General features: G+C 41.2%; 1 protein-coding gene across 4 annotated transcripts in view; it reads right to left on the reverse strand.

Annotated features, from left to right (window-relative positions):
• Window positions 1-202: 202 nt before the first annotated feature.
• ECHDC1 (ethylmalonyl-CoA decarboxylase 1) overlaps window positions 203-23723 on the reverse strand; it is a 102137-nt gene continuing 78616 nt past the window's right edge. The window contains exons 2-6 of one of the 4 annotated variants that reach the window (XM_056566499.1): window positions 12030-12245; window positions 10168-10310; window positions 10004-10056; window positions 5192-5272; window positions 203-1165 (exon numbers count right to left, since the gene is read on the reverse strand). In XM_056566499.1, coding sequence (XP_056422474.1) covers window positions 763-1165; window positions 5192-5272; window positions 10004-10056; window positions 10168-10310; window positions 12030-12245 — 896 coding nt within the window. In that variant the 3' untranslated portion in view covers window positions 203-762. The remainder of the gene's footprint in view (window positions 1166-5191; window positions 5273-10003; window positions 10057-10167; window positions 10311-12029; window positions 12246-23723) is intronic. The other 3 variants (XM_056566501.1, XM_056566503.1, XM_056566502.1) reach the window with 3 other exon arrangements.

Genomic DNA, 23723 nt, shown 5'->3' on the forward strand with positions numbered 1-23723 from the left:
GAAAAACCAGTCCCGTGCAGGGCTCTAATCAGACAGGTACGCTTTAATGTTTATGAGTTCACTAGACAGCAATGGTATGCATGGCAGGATTGCAAAAAGAAAGATGCTGCTGTCTAAAAACATTTCTGCCCATCTGCAGTTTGCTAAAGATCACCTGAACAAGCCAGAAGGCTATTAAAACAATGTTTTGTGGATTTGTATAGAGACATAAATGAGCAGGATCCCATATTTTGTGTGCAATGTATGAGAGACATCATAATGTCTAGGCTCCACCTACTAGGTAAGGGACAACTGAAAATGAGGGATCCTACCTATTGGAAAATGCCATATACAAGTTATGTAATGGCCAGAAATAGTGCTGCTTCTCATGTACACACACAGGGCAGCTTATCCTGAAATATTAAATGAAACAACAGATATGCTTTATTTTAAATGACACTGTTAGACATGGGTTTTCTTTCTCTGTTTCCTCAGAGTACAGATTTGCATTCCTACCATGTTTTGGATGCACCTATTTTGCAAGTGTGATTGAGACCTTACTTTAAATTTGTGCTACATAGAACAGGGCTCAATAAATGAAAAATATCAGTTCCCAATTAGAACTTTATTTTAGAGAATATATTTTTATATAAACAATTATTTAATCCTTTTACTATTTAGATATTTGGTTCAATTGTCCCTTTACCCACAATCAAAATGATTCCAATAATAAAAGCTTTGCTGTAAAGGACATTCTAACTGTACCTCATGCTGAGCTGTGCATTACTTGTGTTTAGCTCCTTTTGACAAGGCCTGTAAATTGGCAGGTCCACCCCACACAGTTCCAAATATGTTCTTTTCCCTCCTTAGCGCATCTTCAAATAAATGTTCTCTCCCAGAGACAACTAGTTCTTTTATTGCTCTAGTTATTTCAGCTGGTCCTTTAGTATATGGCATTATCCATGCCCGGGCTTCTTCCAATGCTCTGTCTCCAGTTGAAGATAAAATGTCATCAGCCAGTCCAATGCTTAAAGCATATTCGGGGGGAATCCTGAGAGCACCGCTCAATAATTTAAGAGCTTGTCTACTTCCAACAAGCTGAATCAATCTTGATGCTCCTCCCCAACCAGGAACTAGTCCCATATGCTTATGGACAAATCGTATTTCACTTCCTTCAGTCATCAACCTGCAGAATAGAAAAGTAAAGAAAAATCTGTACTGGCTTATAAAAGTGCTGCGCACATATACACCGCAGTTTTATGTGCATATAGATTGAGCAGAATAATAAGAAATAGACATCTGGTTACTTTACTAGTGTTTGTTTGTAGACAGGTTATAGAGATTGAGAGAACCCATCTCTGTGTAGTGCATGGTCCTGGAGAGGACATGGGCAGGAGAGCTGCTGTCAGAGTGCTGCTGAGAACATGCCATAGAAACATAAATAAGGAGACTAAGCTACAGCAAAAAGACCCCCCACCCAACTGCTGGCTTCAATGAAGGAAACAAAAGGCGAGAAAATCTTAACTTTCTCTAAAGACTCTAAAAAATATGAGATATGTAGCAACTGCCTAATGATCTGTTTATTATAACCTGTAGCTGTAAGGCAGCATTCACACCACGTTTTGCAATACAGTTCCCGTATACGTTTTCAATGTGAAAACCGTACAGAACCGTATTGAAAACCGTATGCATTGACTCTCCATTGAAAACAGTATGCCAAAAAGATTGTGTCCGTTTGGCATCCTGTACGGTTTTGTCAGTTTTTTTTTCCCATACCCAAAACCGTAACCTACCACGTTTTTTGGTCCAGGTGAAAAACTGTATTAAACCGTATACGTTTTTTTTTTATTTATTTATTTTTTAACATGGGAGTCAATGGGAACCGTACAGAACCGTATATGCATATGGTTCCATCCAGTTTTCACCATACGTTTTTTGACTTTGCGCAGTTTTTTTTCTATGAATTTCAATCAAACAAGTGAAACTTTATTCAAAATGGAGTGAAAAGTTAAGAACGTATACTTTTTTCTTAAAAAATGGATGCCACCGGACATCATTTTTCAAACCGTATAAGGTTTTTAACCATATACAGGTTGAAATTTCTGCACACTTTTTGATACAGTTTAGTTAGGTTTTGAGGAATTTGTTTTTCATCAAAAACCTGATACGGGAACTGTATTGCAAAAACGTGGTGTGAATGCAGCCTAATAGAAATCAGTTTTCTGTGTACAGACTTCCTGGCGAGCATGTGATAGACTTGTATTGATACACAGCAGCCAGTCGGGAGAGGGCAGCAGGGAGGAGAGAGCTATCCAAAGTATTGAAGATTAGCCCTATGTCATATTATAAAGAAAAATGGGAAAAACCAGTGTACGGTAAACTGGCTCTGACCAATACATACCCCCTTACAATATGAAATGAGATTAAAGGTAGCAGAGCAAATCAATTTCCAGCTCATCTGCATGAGTGAAGAATTATTTGAATTCCAGCTGATTTCTAATACAGGGCTGCACTCATTCTACAGCTACCTTCTGCTTCACTGACCAACATAAATAGGTCGCATGTACTGACTAGACAGCAACAACAACAAAAAACTCTAAAAAGGACACCATTTGAACAAGCTACATGCAAATGATATCAACTAATATATATCCTGAAACCCTGATTTACAAGGTAAGGGTCCTGCTACCTGTGTTCCAGTTACTATACATATGAAATTGGCAGGTGGCAGCGAGAAAACTTTCTTCAAAAAGTATGAATCTGAATGTGAGCATATTTTGAGTTAAACTTGCAAAACTGTTTTACACATTGAATTAAAAACCCTTCTCTACCTCCTAAATTCTGATTTGGCTTTTGTTTTCTTCCTCCTTACCTTTTAAGATGCAAACCTTTGTTTTTCCACTGACAAAGTTGTATTAGAACATACTTTTTGTGCGACAAGTTGTAAATGTATTTATGTAAATCATTTATTAAAAAGCCAGAAAAAAAAAAATTATGTAGGGCAAAGTAAAAAAAAAAAAATATGGAACTGCAATTTTGAGAGCAATAATTTTTTTTCAAAATGTGGTAAAATTGACATGCAAACTTTATTCTATGTGTCAGTACAATTCCAATGATACTAAACTTGGTTCATTTAGGTTTTGTTTTAGAAATGTTTTTCCAACTACGGAGCTGTGTTAGGGTTAATTTTTTGTGCCATGAGTTGTAGTTTTTGTGTAGTCCTGGCTTTTTGACCACTTTTTATTGCATCTTTCTGAGATGTGAGGTAACCAAAATCCTGCAATTATGTTGTTTGATATTTTCTTTTTTTGTTTACGCTGTTGACAATGCAGGATCAGGAATACAATAATAATTCCAAATATGGTATGTTTATTTTTTAAATGTTTTATAGTAGTTTTTAAACAGTGTTTTGATTGCAGTGGACAACTGCCAGTTACACCACAGACCCGGCTCGCTCACCCGCCCCATAACGTACATGTACGTCATGAGTCGGGAAGGGGTTAATAGCATGCACTTAGGTATAACAATAGTGCAAGGGTTAAAGATTTGAGACCGGAAGAAGCACACAGCAGCGTGAAACCGCCGACAGTCGCCTCTGAGTGCCCTGCAGGAAGTCGCTAGCCAGATCTGAAGGAGGATGTGAAGCCTTGCGGTGAGTGCGGGATACAGTCTGTTTCTTTATACTAGAATACTACAGTGATTTGTGTAGATTTCTGGTTCCGAGCACCACCGGAGCCGCGGATCCAGGACCTTTGTCTCCCTAAGGCTGAGTCCACACTGCAGAATTTCTGCCGGAGATCGAGCTAGCGGTGCTAGGACCGAGCAGACTGCATTGCTGCCCCCTATAGACTGCAATGCATTTCTGAGTGGATCTTTTGGGAGATCTGCTCAGAAATGCATTGCCATCTATGGGGACAGCAATGTAGTCCTCGCGTTCCTACTGCCACCGGCTAAATCTCCGGCAGAAATTCCACAGTGTGAACCTAGCCTAAGTGTGCTAGCAACTAGGGTGGAGGAAGTTCTTTCAGTGCTGATAGGAGTAGTGCCACTCATCTGTCTTACTGCTTTTTAAAGATTTGCATATGTCTTGTATCAACTGAATGATCCAAACCAGTTTACGTCTGGCTTTTTCCAGAGCAATAATTCCGAGCTCTGCTTCTGCTAGGCATCCTGCCTAGGCCAAAGTGCACTCCTAGGTTTAGTCCTGTCCCATTACCTGCTCATGACGATGCCTGCTACAAGCGTGTCACTGTCCTACATCAGATGCAAGGACCATCATCTGAGACAGAACTCTGCTGCGTGTGCAGTGATCAAGGCACGGTACATAGTTTGAAAGATTTTTCCCAAAGAGTCATCTCCAGTCCATGCTGTGAAGGGAGATTTATCAAAACCTGTGCAAAGGAAAAGTTGTCCAGTTGCCCATAGCAACCAATCAGATTGCTTCTTTCATTTTGCAGAAGCCTTGTTAAAAATGAAAGTAGTAAGCGGATTGGTGGCTATGGGCAACTCAGCAACTTTTCCACTGGACAGGTTTTGATAAATCTCCCCCTAATTTCTAGCTTCAAGGAGGAGTATTGTTTAAGTCAGAGGAGAATAACGATGAACATAGGTTCCTCTACATACACTAGTAGCTTCAGAGACCTACAATTGGAGTTAGTGATGAGAGGCTTAATACGTCACAGATGTTTTCTGTATAAGGTATTGTCCTGCAAAAATTAAAAGTATTTGCACCACAGTAAGCCAAGCTGTATAGGCCTGTAGAGTACAAGCTAACTGGACAGTATCTGTCTGCAGCTGCATATACTTTAGTAACTTCACTTACACAGCACAAAAAGCACATTAGAACCTTTCCAGCCTGTATGTCAGCTGAAAAAAGGGGCAGTTACCAAATATTCATTTATTTGGTCTAAACACTATCATTCCACTATGTGCCAAATAGACTGTATTGCAATTGGATTTGCACAGAAGATTCAGGAAAGTGTTCAAATTGTTTTCACATAATCCTGGTGTTCAGAGGTCTTATTCCTGCACTTTGCACTACGGGGGCCATTATTTTAACAAAAGCATTGTCGGGGTCACAGGGGACACTCTACCACGTGACATTACCATCTGCTTCCCTGCAGCCCTACTACTCTCAGCCAGCCTGCACAACCACCCACCATCCCCATGGATACCATAAAAAACGGGTTAATCCCTTTTTCAATGAACTTACCTGAAATCACACACTGTACACAGCTCTGATCCGCCCCCGATTGCTTTTCCCTGAACCAGGGCTACACTAATGAGCGGTAACCTGTAATAAAATATTTATCAATGGACTATTTAACTGCTGGGATACAAAACCATAAGCATTATGTGACCATTATTTCCCATGTGAGTTTAGGTCATTAATAAAATATATACATTTGCTTTATACGCTAGATAATTGAAATTCTATATCCTAGCATTCTGACCAACATTTTAAACTACAAGGGTACGTGTGGGTTTACTGCGGCGGAAAACCTGCAACAAATTATACTCACATGTGCATATTTTCTGCTGCAGATTTGCTTCTGCAGATTTTGCTACCCATTGAAGTCAATGGGCAATAAAATCTGCAGCAGATCTGCAGCAAAAATATGCGCGGGCTAAGGGCTCGTTCAAACGGGCAGATCCACAGGGTATTTTATGCTGAGGATCATCCAACGATGGACCCCTTAGGTGTGCCTCCAGATGTGCCTGCTTGGAGTGGCAATCCGCCACTATATGCAGACACTGCAGACACTGCAGGCGCAGCCGCTCCCCCTGCTCCCTGAGCTAGGCCAAGAGCAGCCGCGATGTGTGCAAGTATACTGCACATGCGCATGGCAACTCTCACATCGCAGTGTGTCTGCTCGTAGTGGCAAATTGCCACTCCAGGCAAGCACATTTGAGTCGCACTGTAGGGGTCCATCGTCAGCGGATCCGCAGCTTAAAATACGCTTTAGATCCGCCCGTGTGAACGAGCCCTAGGAGTGTATTCACATGTACCGTATCTGCTTCTTTTTAATTGATGTTAAATAAAGTTGACATTTTTACATTGTATCCAGGGTGTGACAATATATATTTTTCACACTGGAATTGTATGTCTCTGACTATTTTTTGGAGAACCTCCGACACATTTTGCCTTCTCTCTGTCTGCATGTCAACCGACTCATTTACAAAATAGACCGTTTTTCCTACTTAAAGGGGTACTCTGCTGGAAAACATTTTTTTTTCAATCAACTGATGCAAGAAAGTTAAACCACTTTGTAAATTACATCTAGTAAAGCTGCTGTATGCTCCACAGAAAGTTCTCTTCTTTTTGAATTTTCTTTTCTGTCTGACCACAGTGCTCTCTGCTGACACCTCTGTCCATGTCAGGGACTGTCCAGAGCAGGAGAGGTTTGCTATGGGGATTTGCTCCTACTCTGGACAGTTCCTGACATGGACAGAGGTGTCAGCAGAGAGCACTGCGGTCAGACAAAGGAAATTCAAAAAGAAAAAAACTTCCCCTGGTGCATACATCAGCTGATAAGTACTGGAAGGATTAAGATTATTAAATACCCCTTTATTATTGAGTACCCCTTCAAGTAGGAAAAACTGTCTATTGTGTAAATGAGCCGGTTGACATGCAGACAAAGGGAAGGCAAAACGTGTCGGAGGTTCTCAAAAAAAAAATAAAAAAAAAAACATTTTCAGAGACAAAATTCCAGTGTGAAAAATATATAGTGTCACAGCCCGGATACAATGTAAAAAATGTCAACTTTATTTAAAATCAATTAAAAAGATGCAGGCACAGAAGAGCAAACAAAAGAGCTCCAAAGAGCTCAACTGTGACAGTTATTTCACAGCATACGCTGCTTGATCACTCACAGAAGACACGTCACTACTGGGATGGAAAAACCTATTGCGTCGTGTATCTAAACACATGTACAATGGGTGGGAAAAGAGAAATCCGAAAGAGCAAAGAAACAAAGTGTACATGCATAAAAAAGTATCAATTATAAACCATATAGATAAATAGAGCAGAACATGTTAGAACAGGAGTATTATCAGTAGTATAATCCTTTAAAAAAAAAAAAAAGGCACTAAATTCATTATGTTCATCCAGCCCTACACCTCCCATTGCAATGGAGACAACAGATCCATTTTGATTCTCTTTTTAATAATTGCTCTCTACTATTAGGGATAGTAATATTACTAGCAACTCGTTCCATACCAAAAAATGGAGGCAATTGGTGTCACTTATGTGCTGTGTGAACATGCTCAATAAACGGTGATGCACCAATGCCTGTATGGAACCATCTGAGGTGTTCCCAAAACCTTGTAAACAAACTTCTAGTTGTGAAGGCTATGTTTAAAAGACTACAATGGCACATAATACGAAATACCACATGATCGTATCTTCAGGTGACTACTTGATTAACAAGAACATTTTCGTCACAAATACGAAAGTGTTTCCAAGATAAAAAGGTTGATGCAGGACGAGCAGCTGCTGCATGGAATTTTTTAGCACTTGTGCTTTTTCTAATAAATCCTCTTTATGACATGGTGGAACTCTTGACCAAGTCTGGATGAACCTAACAGAACTCCAGACATGGAGACTTTCAAGACCTAGAAGATTTCAAAGAGTGGACAAAATGATGTTATTCACCCCCACTTTTTCTAATGCAGTTACTAAAAACATAAAAGCATTAAAAGGGTTATCCAGGAATAGAAAAACAGAGCTAATTTTTTTCAAAAACCACTCCCTGTCTGTCTCCAGGTTGGCTGTGGTTCTGCAGCTCAGTACCATTGTAGTGAATGGAGCCAAGCTGTAATACCACACACAACCTGAAGACAGATGTGGAGCTGTTTTTGAAAGAAATTAGCTCTGTTTTTCGATTCCTGGATAACCTCTTTAATCTAACCAAAATCCTCCTGCAATTTGTCCAGTAAAGAAAAACGGACAATGCATAGTTAAAAAAACAAAAAGGAATATTATTGTAAAAAAAAAAAAAAAAAAATGATGATAACGGCAACAATGTACTATAGTCCTTCTTTCCCGAAGTATTGTTTACTAGGAGCGGAACGACAGCTGAAGGGCAAAAATACATATGTTTACCTTTCTTCCAATTAACTCCCTAGGATTCAGGCAAAACTACAATCTTTCCTTAGGGAACAAGTAGATAGGAATGTGTTATCTAGTAAGACAACAGAGAAATTACTGCCAGGAGTCTTGAAGAAATCCCTATGATATTTTTTGCCGACGACACACAGGTACCTGGAGAATCCTCTTGGACGACCAATTGTTTTGGGCGTGAGCTCCTTGACAAAACTACTTATATATTGGATACTCATACCTCTGCTTACTGGTATTTCCTTATATCTAAAGGATATAGCAAGAAAGTTATAGTATGGACACCATTGATGTTGAATTAAAGGGGTACTCCGCACCTAGACATCTTATCCCCTATCCAAAGGATAGGGCATAAGGTGTCTGATCGTGGGGGTCCCAGCACTGGGGACCCCCTTGATTTCTGCTTCGGCACCCCAGACATCCAGTGCACGGAGCGAACTTTGCTCCCTGCCAGATGACTGGCGATGCAGGGCGGAGGCTCGCGAGGTCACGATCACACCCCTCTCGTGACGTCGTGGCCATGCTCCCTCAATGCAAGTCTATGAAAGCGGTGTGGCACTGAGGGGGCGTGACCATGACGTCACAAGCCTCCGGCATTGCACCAGACGCTCTAAAGGAACGCCGGGTGCAGCAGAGAAATCGCGGGTGTAACACAGCCTTGCCAAATTCAAATAAATGGAACAAGGCTGCACTACCCTGGTGCAACAGCTACCACCCAAGTTCACCCAACCCCTCCAAATAGCTGATTAGCCAAGAGGTGTCAGGAGTCAGATTGCTATCAACCTGATAATAATGGCCAATCCTGATGATAGGTCATTAAAATTCTTATCTCAGAAAACCCCTTTAATATGACATTTATTACAAAAAGTTGCATTCATTTATTGCTATGCAAATGCAGACCAATATTAAGAAGTTGGAGAACAAACTATTGGCACTGTAATTGTACAGTGACTGGATTAATCATATAAACTGGAGGAGTGACCTGTCATGTTAATGGATGGTGAACCTAAGTGACATGGCCTATATATACACACCTATGTCTTCCCCATCATATGCTGTATTGAACACATTTAATTTGTTTCCTGGGAAAGAACATTGTAAAACTAGTTTTAAATTAACATAAATAAATAGGATCTAGTGTTGGTTCTGTCTTTTATCTGGATATTTTGAGAGGAAAAGACAGAGATTTAACAATTGCAGCTAAGCATCAGAAGTACAATATCATCTGCACAGTTATAAGTGTTAAAGGGGTACTTGGCCGAAAAACATCTTTTCCCCTGTGCGGCACTCCAGTCATCCGTACAGGGAGCGAACTCCGCTACGTGCCGAATGATTGGTGACTACAGCCACCACAACCCCCTCCATTCATGTCAATATGAGGAGGCGTGACTGCTACGTACTAGCCATCACGCCCCTCCCATAGACCTGAATGGAGGGGGTGTGGTGTGACGTCACGAACACGCACGCTCCCGGCTTCCGTGTTGGGGACCCCCACGATCATACATCTTATCCTAACTAAGGAGATTGGTCCGGCAGATGGCATTTGGCACTTACTTTCAAATTATAGAGAAGGGAATAGGGATCCACAAGCTACTGAGCCACAGGGCTTTCTTTACAATACACTGACTACCCCTTCATTACATGGTGCTGAATGGGCACCCCACAAAGAGTTAACCCTTTAAAAGATACCCTACTTAAAAAGTACACCTACAGATGCTGCAAAATGACACTTCACAGCAATTCCCATTAAAACTGTCAAGAATTGATGCATCACAGTTTGTAAAGTTAACGATTTACTTTAGCGTTTGCAGCATCTGTAGTTCAGGACAGGTTCAGTAAAAAGCAAGGTCTATAAATGCCTTATTGTAAATATGCATCCTTTTACTACTAGCACAAGCAAGGTACCTCTGCAGCCGTGTCAATGTTTTCTGCATAAACATACACATCATCAGCCCATCCTGCAGATAGAAAAAGACAAAGAATATGCAAATGTCATGTTTATTAGCAGTTCAGTGTTTTGTTCGCATGAGACTAACAGTCAATGTTCAGAGACACAGGACAGAAATTACCTTTGGGTTAGAGATACCTTTTATGGTTGTCAAGTCTCCACCAGAACAGAATGTGTTGTCTGCACCATACATGATGAGACCTTTCCCTTCATTCCAGTTTTCTAGATCACTAATCCGTTCCTCTAAGTCTAGCATCATTGATCCTGGATACAAATGCAAAGTATGTTAGATTATTCTAATGCATCTGTTGGCTCTATAAAAAAAGCACAAAAATACTAATGTAAAAAAGAAAAAAAAAAAGATACAATTTTAGCATACATTTACATACTGCAGCCATTTCTAGCTATGACACAGTTTGTATAGTCACAGCAGCCTCCTCTGACTACTATAGTCTGTCAACAAAAACAATGCAGCGCCCATGACTGCCATTATAAGATAGCATTTGGGCATCTTCTCTGACAGCTTTTGCTGGGAAAGCTGAATCTAATGCCATGCACTTAGTAATGATCAGGGGTGTGGAAAATAAATAAATAAATAAAAAAAATACTTGTCCAAGGGACTAAAACTGAGCACAATCTACTTGTTCCTCATGACAATCCACTTGTCCTGATACATAAAATTATTTTAACCAAAATAGTCTGTAAAGATCTTTATTAGGGTGGGTTCACACTACTTATGTAGTGTACGGGTGCGGGATCCGGTTTTGGGTCCAGCTAGAGAACCGTATACGGGGCACAAATGAGCCGGCCGGAGTCTGCATTTGACTCTGGTCGGCTCATTGAAATGAATGGGGTTCCGGCTGTGTTACGGGAGCTCCTCCCAACCGGATCCGGCACCCGTACACTACAAACGTAGTGTGAACCCACCCTTAAAAAAAAATTAATAGGTAGACCAGTATGTAACCCCATTAGGTGAATAGGGCCCCTGATAAGTAAATCCACTCCATTAAAGGAGTACTGCAATGCAAGTTATAGATTGCGAGGGGATCCGACCGCTGGGATGCCAAACCCCCCCCCACCCCCATGTATCCTATAGAGATACATGAATGGGGGCATTTCAGCTGCTGCATCATGCTGGGGACACTCCCTTCATGCCGACTGCCGGGGCCCAGTACATGGGATCACGGTTGGGTCCCCATCGGTCAGACCCCCCGCGATCTATGACATATCCCCTACAGCACTACAGTATTCCTTTAAGTAGGTAGTCCCTCTTCAGGTAGGCATGTCCCTTTATCAGGTAGGGCCACCTGTGCCATTATATTCTCTCCCCCCACCTCTCCAATGCGCCGTGCGGCCACCTCTCCCCCCCTCCTGTACCACATTATTCACTTATTTACCAACCCCCCCCCCCTCCTCCTCTCTGATCCCCCTGCTACCTGTCCTCCGCCCCTATGTGCGCTCCGTTACGCTCAGGGGCTCGGCAGTTATGTTGCTGGACAGCATCCTTAGTCCAGACGGAGGTGCACACCATAATTGACGTCATCGCACACACCTAAGCCGGGACGCCGACGTCCTGCGTAACTCGCTATAGGCTGCAGGATACAGCTAAAGTCTATAGGAGTTTAGTGATGGGGCAAGAATGATTGCCCAGTTATATGTGAATTCCTCAGGCATTTAACCCTGCTTGCCCGAAGCAGGGCTTAATGCCTGTAGAATTCCCCTGCCCAGCGCCCGGAACTGCATTCCCCGGGCGTCGGGCGATATCATTTCCACATCCCTGAATGATGTCTGCGTGTAGCTGGAAGAGCTTTTTTAGCCAGATAGGTAAGAGGAATATGCAGATAAACAGACAGAGGATACATTAATGGTAAATAAACCTACATGTGAAGAGTGGTTAAACCATCATTTAAGTTAACAGGTAGAAAAATGTAAAAAAATATTGATTATTATAGCCAGTATGTATGTTCCATGTGATGTACATACCTGAACATGCATTCATCCGGGATGGATTATTTATACAAAGCTCTGCTATTCCATTTTCTCCTTTATAGAGATTAACAGACCCTCCAGAGAATTGCGACAATTTTTGCTTTACTTCAGTTTCATTTAATCCATGGCTACTATTATATAGACCTCTATATTGACACCATCTTGTTTCTGTTCTCTTCAAAGCCCATCGCCATATAGCAAGTGCCATGTCTAGAAATAAATAGAACAAATGCATTTATAGTTGTAGAATGATAAAACACTGAACATTGTATAGAACTCAAGATGTGAGGTAAATATTAATCCCTACAACTGCGGAAAAAGGTTCCAACTACATTGCAGAAACTAGCCATGCTATGGAGAAAAAGTATTAAAGGGGTATTCCAGGCAAAAACTTTTTTTTATATATCAACTGGCTCCGGAAAGTTAAACAGATTTGTAAATTACTTCTATTAAAAAATCTTAATCCTTCCAATAGTTATTAGCTTCTGCAGTTGAGTTGTTGTTTTCTGTCTAACTGCTCTCTGATGACTCACGTCCCGGGAGCTGTGCAGTTCCTATGGGGAAATGTTCCCATTATGCACAGCTCCCGGGACGTGACATCATCATAGAGCAGTTAGACAGAAAACTTCAGTAGCTAATAACTATTGGAAGGATTAAGATTTTTTAATAGAAGTAATTTACAAATCTGTTTAACTTTCTGGAGCCAGTTGAATATATATATATATATATATATATATATATATATATATATATATATATAATAAATAAAAAGTTTTTGCCTGGAATACCCCTTTAAGCCTCCTTCAGACTTTCTTGTATTTTAAAAAGTACGTAAAAAAAAAAAAAGCTTCCAACTTGATGCATTTTTATGGTGTGTCACTCTGTATAGACATTTTAGAGTTCTACTGAGAAGGATGTTGATAGTTAATAGTGACTTAAAAAGTGTAAATAAAATAAAAAAAAAGCCCCTTCCCTAATTAAAATTCAAATCACTCCCATTAAAAATAATAATAATAATTATTTTTATATTTAACATTTAAACTAAACTATCAACATGGCATTTAAAAAAAAGTATCAGTAATTAGTATCAGTGAGTACTTGAGTACATGAACTCAGTCTTAAAAATGGTAGCGGGACAGAATTAGGTTGGTGCACAGTCATTACCAACCACTCACGACTAAAGAGATGTAAGTGCACATGCCCTATGAGCTATATGGTAAAGACGAAGAGAACTGACGAGACAAATAGGGGATCATGCGGGTGACATCAGGCGCAGATCTGATACCCCTCTAGAGATATGAGCGTAAGGCAAAAACCCTAAAATTACAACTGATAGGGGCAATCAAATCTAATGGAAGTAAAGGAGATATAGATAAGAACGTTCTAAGGAAGAAAACTGAAAGGTTTTTCCTTTTGAAAATTGTGAATCTATTGGGTTTAAAAGAAAATCTGAATTTTTCAGCCTTCATTGAATAGTTGGGTCCTGTCAGAAGATTGACCAATGGCCTGGGGAAAACAGAGTATCATCCAATGTCTATAATCGATTTAACATATACATTTTTTTTTAGTGGTTTATCTATTGATATATGAAAGTATCTGGACCACCAGGAACAACTAAACTTAAAAAAATGACCTCTCTCGTAGGCCATTGTGGATGAATATATCCTAGGATCAGTATAAGCAACAGCACGCAAGCTAAAGGGGTTACTCCGCTGGGGCAGAGTAACTATTGCTCCTATGTTCTTTAGGACATCCATCTTGCCCTCTTATCTCCTTTTACACTGTGATGTACCCGCAGCTCCTCCATGGTGTCTTCTGTTGGTTTTGCTGCCCACTACGACTTCCTGTGGCCTCGGCCTGTTAGATTTTTTTTATTTTTCCATCCCTTTCCTTTGTTGTGCTGCCCCTTTACACTTGGCCCTCCGCCCATTACACGCCCTTCCCTATTATGTTAATCTTGCCTCTCATGCTCATTTCCCTTCCTCTCTTTTTTTTTAAAACTCGCTTGCGATGATGCATGACTGCATGGGCCAATTATCAGGCTGTGCGGCTGCATCACCCGGCTCCGTCATCCTCTAGCTGTGCCAAGTGTGGTGAAGCAGTGGAGCCTTGCGGCTGACCTGTCCAGGTTTGCGAGTCACAATGGTAAGAATCATTCTGTTAACCCCTTAAGGATGCCGCCTGTTTTTACTTTAATGTCCAAGCACAATTTTTCTAATTTGACATGTGTCTCTTTAAGTGGTAATACCTCTGATATGCTTTTACTTAGCAACGCCATTCTGAGACTTATATTTTTTATGTTATTTTTCCTTTTCTATACAAAATCCTTTTTTCCCTATTTTGTGTTATGTTCTGACAGCCATAATTTTTTTTATTTTTCGTCCAACACCATTGTGTGGGCTTATTTTTTGCGGGACAAGCCGTACTTTTTATTGGTACCATTTTTGCGATTCATGCTACCTTATGATTTTTTTTATTACACGTTTTAGGTGATAATACAGGGTTTTATTAGGAAAGGGGCATTTATTATATATTTTTTTACACTATTAAATAATTTTTTTTTAAACCTTTAACTTTTTTACTTTTCACAGATTATACTATGCTGCAGTACAGTATAACAGTCAGTACTACATTGACTAACAGCCTGTGCGATCCAGCTTATGCCCGTACTAGGCAGGCAGGAGGCAATCAGCTGGGCTGCTGCTGCCATGGCAACCAACAGGATCCCGCGATTGCATCGCTGTTCGTGGACAGGGGGAGCCCCCTCCCCCCTGTCAACCCCATAGATTCTGTGATCAGGACTGATCACGGCATCTATGGGGTTAATACTGCCAAGACTGGCGCGATTCCATTGAGTTAACTAGCTAGCATCTTGGACGTATGCATACGTCCTAGGGTGGAAGGGGTTCAGGGCTTTGCAGCACATTTTTTTGTTTCTTAGCTTTACTTTCTGTAGCATTTTGCAGTACACGCTGGTTGTAATTTTCTTTACTGACTGGTTAATCCCTGTATCCCAATGGTCATTCTTTTGCTCATTTCTGGAATATAGAGGGGAATTTATCAGAGCTGGTAAGGGACTTTTTATGCTTATTCTATGCGCATATATTGTCGCATGTGCGCCAAAGCAACTTTCCTTGTGACTTATTGAAGGCAGTGGCTGATAAGCAACTTTTGTTACAAACCCTAGGTAAGCAAGTTTTCAATATTTCCCTTTGCAGTAGTAGTGAATTTATTATAGCGACATTCGCAAAAAAGTTGCACGGAAGTAAAAAATACAGCACAGCAAAGAAAATTAAATCATGTCTTTTGAAACTTGCTTTGTGAGGTGATTTTCAAAGTTTGAATTTCGTGCGCAAAATTTACCACTGCCGTGCGACATTTTGATAAATTTTGAGCAAGAAAGAAAAACCAAAAGCAAAAAAGAAACTACTTATTTAATGACTTTCTGAAGTAACCTTTGATGAATTCCCCCCATTGTCTTTTGTTATTATTGTGTAATATTGAGCGCTATCCATGCCCATCAGTGTGAAAAAATTCCTAAAATTCTTGGAGATCTATAGATTGAGTGTTTTCTCTCTCTCAGACAGGTATAAGAATATATATATTTTATTAATAAATGTATATCATAGATATCTATTTTGTTTGGTTTGGTCAAATATCTACAGGATTTTTAAAATCTTGTGCTCTCCATGAGACTGATTTCTCTAAGCATGTGCTTTTTTTTGGCAAGTGTAAATCTCAAAATTCTTTATTTCTTTCCCAGCTCTGACTTCACAAAGCCTCAGAGACTATAATCTCCCTATACCACAACAAGGCAAAATCTACCTTTTACCTGCTGTGTAAAAACCTTTGGTTCTCCCTCTTTCCCTCTCCTTGCCCGCTTTGCTATTGCCTTCTAGACCTCCCCCTAAAATCCAATGCCCAACCCGCTCTCCTTTTCACCTGCACTCTTACCACATAACACTGCTCCTTTTTTAACTTTTTTTTATTACACTTGTCAATATTATCTGTCCAATTCTTAGCTATTAAAACTTGACCCTATGTTATAAGTATGTACCAATTGCCCTTACCTCTATCTCATTCTATCTTTTCTCTCTCTTTTCTCATGTTTCTTTTTGGCAGCGCCCCCCCCCCCCACCCCATTAAAAATGCTTTCCCTTCATTTTCATTATAGACTACCTCTCAAACTGTACTTAACTCCACTGTCTTCAACACTCTTGTTTTACCTTTTTTCGAGTCAATCCCCTCTATTGGACAATTTTATCTTTCTTTAGTTGTATTGGGTTATTTCAGAATCCATTGATCACGGACCATTTTGCTTATGAGCAAGCTTCATATACCCCCCCCCCCCTTGATTAAACTTATTTATCTTTGCATACATCTCTTTGACTTATGTACATTCGACACATCTAGAGCATCTCTCACTATAGTACTTGGTTTGAAAAAAAAGGAAAAAAATGTTCTTGTTTTACTTGTCCAAGTTACTTTTCTTGCAAATTAGTAACCTCTATCATATTCTCTTTCAAATTTGGCTGATATTTAAATTGGCCTTGTGTTCTTTGACTCTGCTTAAACCCCTCCCCATATCTTCATCACCCTTTTTCTTTCAACATCACACGCTCTCTCTCTCTTTCTGTCATTCACCCCCTCTTACCCCTCTCCTCTTCCTTTCTGCTCTACTTAGGACCATTTCCATTATTCCTCTTTTCTATTTGGTTACTTCCTCTTTCTGTTCCTTTCTTCCATGTTACTCATCTTTAAATTGTTCTTTACTTTCTGGGTATTTCTCTATCACCTAGGCATGAATATTTTCTATATTCCTTTATTTCTCCTACTGCAAAACTATATCTTTAAACACCTTTGTTATCTCTGTTTACATTAGTATCTATACTCACTAGTCACCCTAGACATAGATATATATATATATCTCTGCTCTATACCCATTTGCCCCTCTCAGTAGTTGATCTTAGTTTGACTAACTCCTTTGCCTTTGCTACAGTTTTAGGATTGTTTAGAAACATCCGCATCCTATGCCCCTTCTTTTTCACTTAATTCCCTCCTCAGTCTGGGCCCCTCTCCTATGTGGGCTTTGGGCCAGTAAGGCTTTGGTACACTCAACTATACATGATACCCTGCCCCGTAACTCCACATACACTTCCTACCCTATTTGTTTGTGGTGGTCTTTGAGGGCCAAAGGCCAAACGGTCTGGCCATATAACCATGTCTCCTTTGCTTAAAGTTTGCATCTTTTTTTCCCACCACCAATGAATTTTGCCGTCAAACCATTAACCAATTTACATGTTCCACTCATAAAACTCCTCCCCCAAACTTTTTCAACCTTTTCCCTGCTCTTTTACCATTTGCAAGATATAGCCCCATCCCCTCTACCATTCGTTGGCTCACTTCCCCAAACAAACTGCATCCCAAACAAGCACAGTATGGCTTTGGCAAAAAAAAGATTCACAACACAGCAATTATAGCTACCCTATCCCTCCAGTTAAAAAAAAACTTGCCATATCACCTTTGCACTTGCCAAACACCTCATTCGCAACTCATCTTTGTTCTGTGTCCATCCTATCTTCACAATTGTTCTCACCCTTTCACTGATTTTTGCTCTATTTGCTTACATTTTCCTTTTACAGGCAGAATGCAAACCTATGGAGAATGCAGCAAATTTCACTAACCAACACCAACTAGCTGATGAAGATTCCAATTGGGTAAGGCTTTGCTAGGTGGGTTGAGGTGTTGTAATTGTGCATGGTGACCTTGGAGCAAGGTCTGTTTTTCCTTGCAAAAAATTATACCTTTAATTATTCCTCATGCAAAAAATTATACCTTTAAAGTGAAAGGACCTTTAAGTTGCACTGCTCACCAATGGTGTGTTTGAAGATTTAATTTGTTGATCTTAGCACAGGAGTTAGACTATGGTCACACGGCAAAATTTCTGCACAGAATTCTGCAGTAAATTAATTGCCCATTCACTTCAATGGAATTCCTGCAGCAGAAATTCAGTTGTGGAAATGGGACAGCAGAATCCCAATGTAGTGTATTGGCTATAGATTTATGCTTAATTTTCATGTGGAATTCCATGCAAAAAATCTGGTGTGTGAACATAGCGTTAGGATAGCCTCAAAGTGTTGAAAAAAGTACCGTAATTTCTACACTGTGGCTAGCTGTGTACGTACCTCATCTTAGTCCAAACACAGGGCCTTTGCTATGGATTCAGTTTTACTTAGTTGTCCAAAAAGTTTAAAAAAAAACACTGTAGATCCTCAAATGAAGTATTTACTTGTGACAATCAACTGTGTGAAAAGTGGCTGTGCTTTTTGGGAAGACAGCACACAAACCTCCTAAATGTAATATTCTTTACTCCAGATTTCGGATGATGAGCCAGAAGAAAGTGACACATCCCTGAGACCATACATTCTAAACACAGTGAGTAAAACTCCTAAAGACAATCAGTCAGGTTAGTCAGACAAACCAAGCTCATTACTCATTGATCACTGAGGTCTGTTCTTCCTCTGGAGCATACAGCAGCTGATAAGTACTGGAAGGAGTAAGATTTTTAACTAGAAGTAATTTACAAATCTGTTTAACTTTCTAGCACCAGTTGATTTTAGAAACATGTTTCACCGAAGTACCCCTTTAAAGCATGTGTCTGATCACTTGCATTCTATCACTACATTTAGATCCATATTAGCTAGGTTGCTAGATTGGAGCTGCCGCGATGTGCGAGTATACTGCGCATGCACGCTGCGGCTCGCACATAGTGTGTCTGCTTGTTGAGGAATATTGCTGCTCGGAGCAGGCACATGTAAAGCCACCATGCAGGGGTCTTTCAGCGGCGGATCTGCAGCGTAAAATAGGCAAACGTACCCTAAGCCTGAGATTGTCATTAGGTTGGGTGACTTATTTATTTTATTTATTTTTAAAGTAAAATCCACCTTTTTGTACAGGCATTTCTAAATGTTCAACATCAGCTCCAAGGCAGGCTCTATGCTATGAACCGGTTGCAGCCTTGGTCATTTCATATTAATATGGCCAATCTTGTGGCTTTTTCACCAGATGCAAAAGGAATCCAAATTGGTAGGTTACCCTAAAAACTCAATTATAGTTGTATAATGCAAAAGCATCCCCAACCACTACCTATGCCACATCATTGAAGTCCTTTAGCTCTGAAAACTAATTCAAATGTTTTTTTTAGACCTACATTTACCCCATTTCTTAATTGGAAACTTGGCATCTTGAGGAAATTAATCTTGGAAGGATAGCTACTCAAGCAAAAATCTAAACCGTTGATTGGGTAATTTTTCTAAATATGAAAGATTGTTTAAAATCTTCAGGGTTAAAAAAAAATTTAAATTTTTTAAAAATACACCATGCTCTCTGTGTAACACCACCTTCACCCAGAAAGAAGTAAAGCAGATACATCGTTTCTCAAAAGAATAGTCTTGTCCACTCTACATTCTACTTAGTTCCTTTGTGTCTTTTGCAAAGTTGTCGTATTAGAGTCATCCTATTTGTTGTGGTTTCCCCCCCCCCCTCCCAAAAAAGAAGGAGCTATACATAGTCTGTCCTTCGATTATTTTGTCTAAACTGCCTACGTAGCTAACTTGTAATAGAAAATACATCATGTCATTGTATGATTGACCCATTGATTGTGCCTCTATTGTGGCCTCCCACCATGAGTAGAAAGAGCTGTCAGCTCACCGCAAAGGAGTCATGATTCCTTTTAAAGCTGGATCATGGAAAGTACCCAAACACCTTGGTTAGACGATAAAGGGCCTTCCCTAATAAAGAAAAAAAAAAAAAACATACACTATGGTTTGAAGGTGATAAATTTAGTGTGTTGCATAGGTGGTTGGCCGTTTAGCCCACCCTGACCTCCAAGCCATCACCCTATGAACCCCTATGACAACACAATATTTGCTCCTTTCAAGCTTAAAAGGGGTATTCCAGGCCAAAACTTTTTTTTTATATATCAACTGGCTCCGGAAAGTTAAACAGATTTGTAAATTAGGCAAAAAACAGAGATTTCAATGTCCGGCACAGCTGCTGACCACCGGTAGGACCTGGATCTAAGGATGAATAGGAGTAGTCCCCGAAGCTAAGGTAGTGCTCTGACTTGTAAGACGAGTCAAGTATAAGATGCAAGGAGAAGGTGAAAAAAGTCGTCAGACTCACCAAGGCTTCTTATTTCAGGGTAGCTTCTTTATTAAATACTCACATATAAAACATCGTGCAGAGGGGGGAGAGAGGATCACAGTATGGGGTATTCACTGTCAGGCGACAGAATCTGTTTCACTCGATATTCGAGCTTCTTCTGGCCATGACTGCTAGGAACACTATGCTGCTTCTTATACAGGTGAGTATTCAGGTCCAATCACTTAGAACCTCCCATCTGTCTTGACGTAAGACTTCAAGGCGTTGGCTTTGAATCCAGCCCTATAACGCCTTTACTATGTCTAGGTCATAAGAATCCAGCATATATTAATATCAATGAAAGGGATGAGGAAAAAAGTGCATTAAAAACAGGGTACATTAAAAACAAGGTGCATAATCTATCTTATCATTCAGGCCTATAGGGCCTGTCGCTGCGGTATGAATTATCCAATATCTTTCTTGCTGCAACAGTAGGCGGTCTGTATCGATCCCAGGTCTGGGTTTAACCCTCTCCACGCCAGAAAAAGTTAATACATCACATTTCCCTCAGTGGACTTCTTTGGATATCCCATACAGTGGAAGTCCACGGAGGGAAATCTGATGTATTAACTTTTTCTGGCGTGGAGAGGGTTAAACCCAGACCTGGGATCGATACAGACCGCCTACTGTTGCAGCGAGAAACATATTGGATAATTCATACCGCAGCGACAGGCCCTATAGGCCTGAATGATAAGATAGATTATGCACCTTGTTTTTAATGCACTTTTTTCCTCATCCCTTTCATCGATATTAATATATGCTGGATTCTTATGACATAAACATAGTAAAGGCGTTATAGGGCTGGATTCAAAGCCAATGCCTTGAAGTCTTACGTCAAGACAGATGGGAGGTTCTAAGTGATTGGACCTGAATACTCACCTGTATAAGAAGCAGCATAGTGTTCCTAGCAGTCATGGCCAGAAGAAGCTCGAATATCGAGTGAAACAGATTCTGTCGCCTGACAGTGAATACCCCATACTGTGATCCTCTCTCCCCCTCTGCACAATGTTTTATATGTGAGTATTTAATAAAGAAGCTACCCTGAAAAAAGAAGCCTTGGTGAGTGTGCCGACTTTTTTCACCTTCTCCTTGCATCTTAGATTTGTAAATTACTTCTATTAAAAAATCTTAATCCTTCCAATAGTTATTAGCCTCTGAAGTTTTCTGTCTAACTGCTCAATGATGATGTCACGTCCCGGGAGCTGTGCATGATGAGAGAATATCCCCATAGGAACTGCACAACTCAACTTCAGAAGCTAATAACTATTGGAAGGATTAAGATTTTTTAATAGAAGTAATTCACAAATCTGTTTAACTTTCCGGAGCCAGTTGATATATAAAAAAAAAAAAACGTTTTGGCCTGGAATACCCCTTTAAGAGTTTCCTCAATCCAAACCCTGCAAAATGCCTTAATATTTCTGATAGGCCACTGATCGGCTGCATGTGCCCAGTAGTTCACTCTCGTTGATTGGGGTGGGAGGGGGGGGGGGCTGGCCCTTGTCCCTCCCCAAAACTTACAGAAACCATCATCCATCTTTGTCTCCTAAGGACGTCCCTTTATGTAGAAGTTTCTTCAACCAGTTACCCATAGCTAGGGATGAGCAAATCGAATCTGAAGAATCCGAATTCTTTACGCATTTCAGGAAAATTTTAATTCGTAACAAATGCGAATATCGTCGCAAATTGCTTAATTAAACTCCATTAAGTGCTGTCCAGGCTCCAGGGGCTGGGCATCTAAAATGGCAGATCCACATGTGAGGACATGGGGCAAGGAATCCTGGGAAGGCAGGAACAAGGGTCGGCGGGATGACCCTGAATCACATGCAGCCTATCAGCAGCCAGCCACCTGTGATGTCACAGCCCTATATAATCAGCAGCCATCTTGCAGTCAGTCACATCAGCGTTCTATTACAGAGAGAGAGAGAGGGACAGACAGCAGCCTGTGTTGCACAGAAAAGCATTTTTACACCAGCGATTCACCTCCCAGTCACAACAGCGTTCTATTACAGAGAGGGACAGAGAGCAGTGTGTTGCACAGAAAAGCTTTTTTACAGCTGTAATTCACCTCAAGCCCAAATCCAGCCTGATAAGGAAAGGAGTGAGACAGAGACAGAGAGAAAGTGCAATTTTGGGTGTAGTACACAGACTGTGTGCAGCAGCACTGATGTGCACAACAACTGAAAAACTAATAGTAGCCAGCCAGTTAGGGTGAGCAGAGCCCCCTCCCATAGACTTGCATTGAGGGGGCAGGGCGGAGCATCACACGGGTGGAGTCGTGATGTCACGCACACTCTGAGCCTCCAGCGCTGTGGAGAGCTTGCAAAGGTGGGTGCTGAATGACAGATTGCGGTGGTCCCCAGCAGCGGGACCTAGAGCTGGGCGGTATGACCAAAAATGTGTATCACAGTATTTTCGTAACTTATGGCGGTTCCACGTTATATAACGGAATTTCTTTCACCCCCCCCCCCCAAATCATGTGACCCGCGAGCGCTGTTCTGCTCCCCTCTCCATCCCAATCATGTTACCAAATTAATTATCAGCCGATAAGGGTACTACTCACATGTCACCCGCAAGCACTGCCCTCCTCCTCTTTGTTGCGGGCCACTGGCACTGGAACTCTATACTGTTCGCAAGTGGTCTCCTACCTGCGGCCCTCCAGATGTTGCAAAACTACAACTCCCAGCATGCCCGGACAGCCAACGGCTGGAGGTCCGCTGGTTTGAGACCACTGCTGTACGCTGTATCCCTATGCCCGGGCTGCAAAAGATAAAACAAAATAAACTTTAACTTACCTACGTCGGCCTTACGCTGGGGATGGGAAGGTCAGACAGCCGTCAGCCTATCACCGGCCGCAGCGATGTCCCGCCCCGGCCGGTGATAGCCTGAACCCACTGTCATGTAAGAAGCCGGCGTAGGTAAGTTAAAGTTTATTTTGTTTATCTTTTGCAGCCCGGGGCATAGGGATACATCATACAGCAGTGGTCTCAAACCTGCAGACCTCCAGCTGTTGCAAAACTACAACTCCCAGCATGCCTGGACAGCCGTTGGCTGTCCGGGCATGCTGGGAGTTGTAGTTTTGCAACATCTGGAGGGCCGCAGGTTGGAGACCACTGGCGTACAGCGCCGGTGGCCCGCAACAAAGAGGAGGAGGGCAGTGCTTGCGGGTGACATGTGAGTAGTACCCCGCTCGGCTGATAATTAATTTGGGGGGGGAGCAGAACAGCGCTGGCGGGTGACATGATTTGGGGGGAGCAAAACAGCGCCACCTGATCACAGGGTCACATGATTTTTAGGGGGGGTGGCGGGGAGCAGAACAGCGTTGGCGGGTCACATATGATTAGTTCCCCGATGTGGAGACAGCGCAGCGGTCTGATAATTCATTCCCGAGGGGGAGGGGCCAAACAGGTATTGCGGTATGGGAAAAATTCATATCGTGCAGCACAAAAATTTCGGTATTCGGTATGAACCTGTATACCACCCAGCCCT

This window comes from Hyla sarda, chromosome 3, assembly GCF_029499605.1.
Source record: "Hyla sarda isolate aHylSar1 chromosome 3, aHylSar1.hap1, whole genome shotgun sequence".
Classification (NCBI taxonomy): domain Eukaryota; kingdom Metazoa; phylum Chordata; class Amphibia; order Anura; family Hylidae; genus Hyla; species Hyla sarda.